Below are 9173 nucleotides of genomic sequence, written 5' to 3'. Positions count from 1 at the left end.
TCAGTAATTTACTCTTTTGACCCAGAACTCTTAAACTTTATCTCTCTATCTCTTTCCATTCCTCACAGATTGATTTATTATTTATCCTCACATTCCTTAATTCCTCGTTTATATACTTCCTGCAATGAATATAGTCATACCATCAACATCATAAATACTACGCCATGATCACAGTGAATGACAGTGCTGGCTCGAAGGGCCGAACGGCCTACTCCTGCACCTCTTGTCTATTGAAACTAATATCTGTTCAAATAATGTTAACTCTCCTCCATTATATATGTTGTAGTTACAGTACCAGTAGACTCTTTGCCTCGTTGATTTTTTATTATTTTCTATTAGCATTAGATTTGAAATAAATTAAATTAAATGACTTGGAGAAACATTATTGCTATTAGTTTATTATAGTCATATCTATCAGGGTACGGTGAAAACATTGTTTTGCGTGTTATGCACGCAAATCATACCATACATGAGTACACCAGGTTAAAAGAGAAAATAAACAGAAAGCAGAATAGTGTGTTACAGCAGATAGAAAATGTGCAAGGCCACAATTAAGTAGATTTGAAGATCGGAAATTCCTCCTTAGCGTACAAGAGGTCCATTCAAGAGTCTAATTTCAGCTCGAAAGATGTTGTTCTTGAATCTGGAGGTACATGCATGTTCTGCCAGGAGGGATAGGGGCAAAATGAAAATGGTCGGGTGTGAGTGGTTCTTGATTATGTTGGTTGCACTATAATATAACAATTGGAGCATAAATAAAACATCTCATTAATATCACCAAGAAAACTAGTAGCAGTAAAGCCAGATTTATGTCCAGTATGTGATGGTTTCAATCCAGGCTTTTAAAAATAATAAAGAAACAGGGTTTGCAAATTATGCTGGTTTACAAAAAAGGACACTAAGTGCTGGAGTAACTCAGTGGTTACCTAGAATATCCCTGGAAAACATCAAAAGGGATGTTTTGGGTCAGTATCCTTGTTTAGATTAATTGTGAGGATGGTGGAGAAATCTGGAAGAGAGTAGTGGCTGCGGCAGGACAAAGCCTGGCAAGGTAATAAGTTGAGGGGGGGGTGGGATTGATGAGCAGGTGGTGAACAAAGGACAGAAATGAAAAGATAGAGGGGAGAGACAAAATGTTGAAGAGCTGTGAATTGTTCTTGAAGCTGGAGGAAAAGATCTAGGTGGAAGGGGAGGTGGAAAGCAGAAATAGGTGGGGCATAGGGGAGGGGGATGGGGGAAGAAAGAGGGGTGGGAAAAGAGGGGGAGGGGTTGCAGGTTACTTTACCAAAAATTGGAGAATTCAATGTTCTTACCGTTAGTCTGTAAGCTATCTAGGGAAAGGGTGGGGGGGGGGAGAGGAAGGAAGAAGGAAGAAAAAGGGGGTTGTTCTCTCGAGATGCTGTTTGACCCACTGAGTTACTCCAGCACTTCATGTCTTTTTTTTATCAAATAATGTTTCTTGGAGGAAGTAACCAAGCAGTGGACAGGAATAATTTCTAGAATGCATTGAAAGTAGACAGTGGACCCTGGCTCCTGAAACGGATGTCAGAATCTTTGGACAGAATGCCTCAATCATGCGTGGAGACTTTAGTAGGTTGGCTTGGGGCAAAAAGGTCCTCTCCATCAGATCCCTCACACTTTCTGTACTGTTGTTGGCGTGGCACCGATGGCGGTCAACCACCTTCTTCTCCGGTGTGTATTAGCTAAGAAGATCTGATGATGTTGTACAAGACAAATTGTTGGTGATTCACGTTATATAGACACAAGTTGCTGTTCACGTTATATAGATACAAAAAGCTGGAGTAACTCAGTGGGTCAATCAGCATCCCTGGAGAAAAGGAATAGGTGACATTTCAGGTCGAGACCGTTCTTCGGACCGAGAGTCAGGGGATAGCGAAACGAGTGGTATAATGATATAGGGAGATAGCGAACAAATTAATAAAAGATATACAAAAAGTAATGATGATCAAAGAAAGGTGGAGCCCACAATGGTCCATTGCTGGTTGTTAAATGGTTGATAACGAGTTGTACAGATCGAGAAACTTAAAAGGTCAACGTGAAAATAGTATGTCAACAGAGGGAATGAGAAAGAGAGGGGATGCAACGGTTAGATGAAGTTGGAGAAATCAATATTCAAACCACTGGGTTGTAAGCTGCCCAAGTGAAATATGAGGTGCTGTTCCTCCAATTTGGGTTTGGCCTCACTCTGACAGTGGAGTTGGCCCAGGACAGAAATGTGCAGGAATGAACTGCAGATGCTGGTTTACCCCGAAGGTAGACACAAAACGCTGAAGTATGTCAGCGGGTCAGGCAGCATCTCTGGAGAGAAGGAATAGGTGATATTCTGAAGAAGGGTTACGGCCCGAAATGTCACCCATTCCTTCTCTCCAGAGATGCTGCCTGACCCCACTGAGTTACTCCAGCATTTTGTGTCTATCCCAGGACAGAAAGGTCAGTATGGAAAGATAGATACAAAATGCTGGAATAACTCAACAGGACAGGCAGCATTCTGGAGAGAAGGAATGGGTGACGTTTCGGGTCGAGACCCTTCCTCAGACTGAAAGATGGAACAATGTGTACTAATATCTCTCGTTTCCCTAATCCCCAAATAGTCTGAAGAAGGGTCTCGTCCCGAAACGTCACCCATTCCTTCTCTCCAGAGATGCTGCCTGTCCCGCTGAGTTACTCCAGCATTTTGTGTCTATCTTCGGTTTATACCAGCATCTGCTGTATAGGAAGGAACCGCAGATGCTGGTTTACACAGAAGATAGGCACAAAAAGCTGGAGTAACCCAGTGGGACAGTCTGCGTCTCTGGAGAGAGAGAGAGAATGAATGAATGAATGAATGAATGAATGTGTGAGTGAGTGATTGAACGAGTGAGTGAGTGAGTGAGTGAGTGAGTGGGTAAGTTAGTGGGTGAGTGAGTGAATGGGTGAGTGAGTGACTGAATGAATGAATAAGTGAGTGAGTGAGTGAGTGAATGAATGAATAAGTGAGTGAGTGAATGAATAAGTGAGTGAGTGAGTGAGTGAATGAATAAGTGAGTGAATGAATGAATAAGTGAGTGAGAGAGTGAGTGAATGAATTAATAAGTGAGTGAGTGAGTGAGTGAGTGAGTGAGTGAATGAATGAATAAGTGAGTGAGTGAGTGAATGAATGAATGAATAAGTGAGTGAGTGAGTGCGTGAATGAAAGAAAGAAAGAATGAATGAATAAGTGAGTGAGTGAGTGCGTGAATGAAAGAAAGAAAGAATGAATGAATGGGGAGACGTTTTCGGGTCGAGACCCTTCTTCAGACTGAACAGAACAGGGGCCGGCAACAGTTGACCCCAGAGAGGCTGGAGACCACGCTGCTTGGACTACTAGCGGCGGCGCGCACGGCCGGACCACCACCACCACCAGCAACGGCGGCGCGCACGGCGCGGGCGGGCGGGGACGCGCGCAGCTTCCCGCTGGTTGAAGCCGCTGCCGGGGCCACACCGCCCCCGCGCGACCGGCCGCCCGTCCCGTCCCCGCGCACAGCACAAGCGGCGGGAAGCAGCGTCGCCGAGGTGGGCATCGCTCGGAGCTGCGGCCAAAGCGCGGAAAACCCGGGTAAGTGGCGCTCGCTCGCTCGGCTTCTGCGGCCATTTCGGGGACTCGACCGAACGGAACGTGCATGGCGGGGAAAGGATGCCGTCGCCCGGCCTCTTTAGTCCGGTGAGGCCCGGCTCGGCCAGGCATGGCGGGGAAGGGAAGGGAGGCCGTGTCCTGGGCTCGGTGGGCCGGCATGGTCCGGTGCGGCGAGGCGAGGCAACGCCGGTTGGTGCCGGCATGGCGCGGTTTTTGGCTGGGCGGGAGGAAGGTGTTCACTGTCCTTGATCGGCCTCATCTGCTTGCAGGCCCCGCATTGTGAGGGGGGCAAGATGTCGGGTGGCTACCGGTGGGGAGGCCCCAGCGGCGGCGAGAGCCGGATCTATGTGGGCAACCTGCCGACCGACGTGAGGATCCGCGACATCGAGGACATCTTCTACAAGTACGGCAAGATTCGGGACATCGACCTGAAGAACAAGCGTGGCTCGGCGCCCTTCGCCTTTGTCGAGTTCGAGGACCCGAGGTAAACGGCGGAGCCGCGGCCCGGGACATGGCGCAGTCTCTAGTGACCCCCTTCTTACTGACCGTGAACCGGGACATCAAATCCCCCCCTCCCCCCACCATCGGGCCGATGCACCCGCACCCTCCCCACTTACAGTGAACCGGGGCCGAATGCTCCCACCCCTCGTGTCCCGGGATCTCCACCTCCCCCATCGGGACCGTGTGCTCCCGGGACCTCTAATTTCCCCCATCCCCACAGAGGGTGCTCTATCCCCCGGGTCACAGGACTTCCAACACCCCCCCCCCCCCCTCAACGGGGCCGTGTACCCCGTGCCCCCCCCATCATAGAAACATGGAAAATAGGTGTAGGAGTGGGTCATTCCGCCCTTCGAACCAAAATGAGCACCCCGTTCCTGCTTTCTCCCCATACCCCTTGTTTCCCTTAGCCCTAAGAACTAAATCAGGCTCTCTTTTGAAAATCTGTGTCCCAGGAGCTCTAATTCCCCACCCCGTCGACTCGGGGGACCCCCCCCACTTCTCAGGAACCTACCCCCACTGCTTGTATCTCTTCTGCTCTGTGAAATGGGCCGTATGCTACCAATCCCTCCAACCCACCCAACAGGGGCCATGTGCTTCCCCTCCCTCCCCCGTGTCCTGGGACCTAAAAACTATCCCCCACCGACCCCCACCATGCCTTGGACTCCAACCCTCTCCTCCACCGTGCCCCAGGATCATGCCCTCCCACCATGAACCTGGCAGTGTGTCTCTTCCCTTTCTCTCCACCCCCCCCCCCAAGTGAACAGGGGCCTGCACCTTAACCTCCCGCATCACCTTCCACTATGAATGGATCAGAATTTAGTTGTTGGTGCCAATGTTCTTTATTCAAGATTTAGTTGAATGCAACATGTGTCCTGCACATGTCTTTAACAGTTTGTCTCGCTCGCCCTCTAGTCTTTATTTCCACCCGAGGGAAAAGGTTCTGACTCCAGAGAAAACTAAACAAGTTTGTCCAAACTCTCTGTTTAGGTAATGATCTCTTATCCACGTAAAGTGCAAAATCTCACACTTGTTCCAAAAACTCCACATGCCATTTTTCCACCCATTTCTGTAGTTGATCTAAATCCCGTTGTACACTTTGACGGTCTTCCTCACTGCAAACGTACTAACCAACCCCTTTATGTTTACGTCCAAGTCATTTATGTGTATATATATCACAAACAGAAGTCCCAGCACAGATCCCTGTGGAACTCCTCTGGCCACAGACCCCCCCCCCCGCCAGAATAACACCCTTGTGCCACAACCCATGGTCATCTATAAGTAAGCCAGTTGCTTTATTTATATTACTATTCTAAAATAATAGTTTCGAAATTTTCCTAAATGCAGCAACATCTATCCATTTTTTTCTTGATTGGAACTGGGAAGAACCTGACATTTCTTCTTGTTGCAAAGGACAGTTATTTGCATTCAAGGGTGGGCAGCAAAGAAAATTGTTTACTTAAAAATAAATGTAACATTTAACCACTTCTCCCTTACTACTTTCCTCAACAGTTGGAGAATCATTCCTGAAGTCTCATACGTCTACAGCAGCTTTCTTAACTAGTTTGTGACCTCTTGTTATTTCCCGGCCCTCATAACCTGCCCATGTGTCTGATTATTCTCAGCAAGCCATTGTGCCCTGATGATCTGGGCTAGTACCAAGTTGTAAATGGTTCTAGCTAGGTCATGCCCAGATCTTTTTGGTGATTGTAGCACAAATCAAATTGAATTCTGATGGATGTGGACGGTGTTATACTGGATATACGGTTGACCTAACAGAGCACTTCATGTCTTAGCTTGATGCATTCTGCAAATCTGTTCATCTTTGTGCTCAAATCTGAAACTTGGTTTTTAAAAATATGGGTTGCGAATATGGTAGGTGAGGCACATTAGAAAAATTGGTTGGTCCAAGTCCCTGCCATAAAAGTCAGAACGAGGAGCTGTGAATTCATGCAACAAAGACTGGAAGAGTGGATGTAGTTTTAACAAAAAAAAAACTTCAGCTGCAGTGATCTGTGTGTCTTAGTATCAATATTTTTTGCAACAATCACTCTCTGCAACTTTGAAATTAGTCATATTAGTTCATTTCCAATTAGGATCTTTATTTAATTATAACTTTATAATTAAAACATGAATGAATTTTCATGCAAGCTGTTGAAGAGTAAAGTGAACTGGTTTTGTGTCAAAGTGGATCATTTCTATCTGGCGTTTCTGGCATCTCAAGCTTAAAACCGTGCAATTGGTTTTATTCTTGCAGTACACAAGCACTATCCTAAACAGTAGGGACTATTTGCAGTAGCCAATCAACCTACAAGCCTGCACGTCTTTGAAATGTGCGAAGAAACCAGAGCACCCGGAGAAAATCTAGGTGGACACAGGGAGAGTGTACAGACTCCGTACAGACAGCACTCGCAGTCGGGATCGGATCCGGGTCTCTGGCACTTTAAGGCGGCCACTCTACTGTTATGCCACATTGCTACCCATTTAAAGCTGGTATTGTTTGAGCCTTCTCAACCAGTTTTGCTTTCTGGCTTCATCTAACCTAAACCAGGTTAAACAGTCTTAAATTTTTTCAACAAATAAGAAACACAATATTCAAACCATTTTCTAGCTGTCCAGATTTGTGTGTCTGCCCTGTTATCTCCCTGCAACTTTGCAATATTGTCTTCTTGAAATCCATTCAAATGCCTTTCTAAGAGTTCCAATGGAATTCAATTCTGAAAAATATTGTGAACCCTCCTTATTTCCCTTGTTTTGTAAGTTATTTCAAATCTCTGATCTCAGGTCATGTAGTATTTCTGAACCAAAGAGGAAAAACCTTGGTGATTTGAAGACAGAATGCCAACAAGCTTAGTTAGTAATTAGTAAACCTGATCCACACAACTTGCCCTGAAAATCCAATGACAGTATTAGTATTGCAGTATTAGTTTGTAAAAGTTCTACTTCAGCTATCCATGAGATTGTTAAGGAACAAAAACTGAAGCTTAGGACAGTGAGTGATTTAAACATCAGAAGTCCAAAGTTTGATCCACAATTTCATACGGTTGTAGAGCCATTGCCAGTTGACCCTGAAACACTCCACTTCCAAGTACTATTTATGTTGGGGTGTGTTCAAGTTATGTGAGGAGGAATCCATCACCTGATATTTACTTGTAAGGGATTTCTTAAGCAATCTCGGTTGCATGATAATCAACTGTCTTCTTCGCATGGAGTAAGATCCCGGTTCAAGTTGACTCCAAGACTGCATTGGATAGAAACATAGAAATTAAGTGCAGGAGTAGGCCATTCGGCCCTTTGAGCCTGCACCGCCATTCAATATGATCATGGCTGATCATCCAACTCAGTATCCCGTACCTGCCTTCTCTCCATACCCTCTGATCCCCTTAGCCACAAGGGCCACATCTAACTCCCTCTTAAATATAGCCAATGAACTGACCTCAACTACCCTCTGTGGCAGAGAGTTCCAGAGATTCACCACTCTCTGTTTTTCTCATCTCGGTTTTAAAGGATTTCCCCCTTATCCTTAAGCTGTGACCCCTTGTCCTGGACTTCCCCAACATCGGGAACAATCTTCCTGCATCTAGCCTGTCCAACCCCTTAAGAATTTTGTAAGTTTCTATAAGATCCCCTCTCAATCTCCTAAATTCTAGAGAGTATAAACCAAGTCTATCCAGTCTTTCTTCATAAGACAGTCCTGACATCCCAGGAATCAGTGGTGAACCTTCTCTATATTGACTCCGTTATTGAAATAATGCTTAATATTTAAATGGAAGTCTCATAAACCCGCATATTGCAGGGAGCCATTTGAAGAACAGATTTTGATTTTTAAAAGATGCTTTCACTGGGGGCTCAGATTACATATATCAGTTTGAGACCAAGTATCCTTGGGATGTGTTGGTCATGGGTACGTGACATGAGAAACCATCTACTTTAATCTTCTGTATCATTACGTGGTTGCATCCTTGTTTCACCCCATCAATCAAGTCTTTACTTTCACCTCTACTTTATTATTTTATGTCTGGCATTCCAAATGCCATCCTTCATCAACTTGAGATCACCTAAATCTCTTGGTTCATATTTTTCACGAAGGACTGTTCCCTCGTCATTCTTGCTCTTGCCTTATTTGACTTGATATGGCAATGTTATTAAAATTATCAGTCTTGTTTGCATATTCTTGTACATCTATTTTAGATGCTCAGGTAGCATTCAAGTATCTCTAAGTACCACTTCTATTGTCAGGCCTCATTGTTCAATATCTTTCCCAACTGATGTTTATAGTTACATTTATTGGGAAAAATTGTTTAAGGTGGAAGTTGTCTAGGAAAAAATGTTTTGTGCACAGCTGAAATTGACGATTGAAAACACCAAGATTGTTCCTTTAACTAATAATTTTCAATGTAAAGTGCAATTGCAAAACCTGTACATTTCCATTTAATTGCCAACTAAGTGGGTATAGGACCTCCCCACACCCAAAAAAAAACCCTTTAGGTCTTTTAAGTATGCAAGTTTCCAATAAACTATTTATAGTCATGCTGTGTTGAGTTACGTGGAGCTGGCCTCATGTACTTTACAGTGTGCTGGGCCTCTTTTACTCTAGTAAATGGTATGGACTAGGAGTGGGTTGCTTATTCACCTCATTTAAAATAATATTTTGATTAAAATATTCAATTTCCAGTTTTTCTCCAGAAGCATTGAATAATTTTAAGATCTTGTAAAGGGTTCCTGAGATTCATATGCATGTCTTAGATTTCTACTTAAGCTAAATGCAAATTGAACGGGATTAATATGACAATAAAATTGAATGTGGCTCGAAGATTTACTTGGTAGAAATGGGTTTCAATTCATGGGCACAGCCACCGGTACTGGACTCCATTTGCTGACAAGTTGTGAAAGGAATTGGATGTTGAAAGATGTTAGTTTTAGGAGTGACCTGGGTATTCTTGAACACAAAGGTAACATGCCAGTACATCAATAAGTTACAAGGCAGGTGATATGTTGGCCATTGTTCAAGGAGATTTGAGGACTAAAGTAAAGATACGTTGATGGAATTCCGTGGACTTGA

At 44.7% G+C, this 9173-nt stretch overlaps 1 protein-coding gene across 1 annotated transcript in view; it reads left to right on the top strand.

The window, feature by feature from the left end:
- Positions 1-3429: 3429 nt before the first annotated feature.
- Positions 3430-9173, top strand: part of srsf9 (serine and arginine rich splicing factor 9) — a 15013-nt gene continuing 9269 nt past the window's right edge. Inside the window, exons 1-2 of the mRNA XM_033043656.1 lie at positions 3430-3595; positions 3883-4097. Coding sequence (XP_032899547.1) covers positions 3907-4097 — 191 coding nt within the window. The 5' untranslated portion in view covers positions 3430-3595; positions 3883-3906. The remainder of the gene's footprint in view (positions 3596-3882; positions 4098-9173) is intronic.

This window comes from Amblyraja radiata, chromosome 25 (assembly GCF_010909765.2).
Source record: "Amblyraja radiata isolate CabotCenter1 chromosome 25, sAmbRad1.1.pri, whole genome shotgun sequence".
Lineage (NCBI taxonomy): Eukaryota > Metazoa > Chordata > Chondrichthyes > Rajiformes > Rajidae > Amblyraja > Amblyraja radiata.
This window is presented reverse-complemented; position numbering and strand designations above follow the sequence as displayed.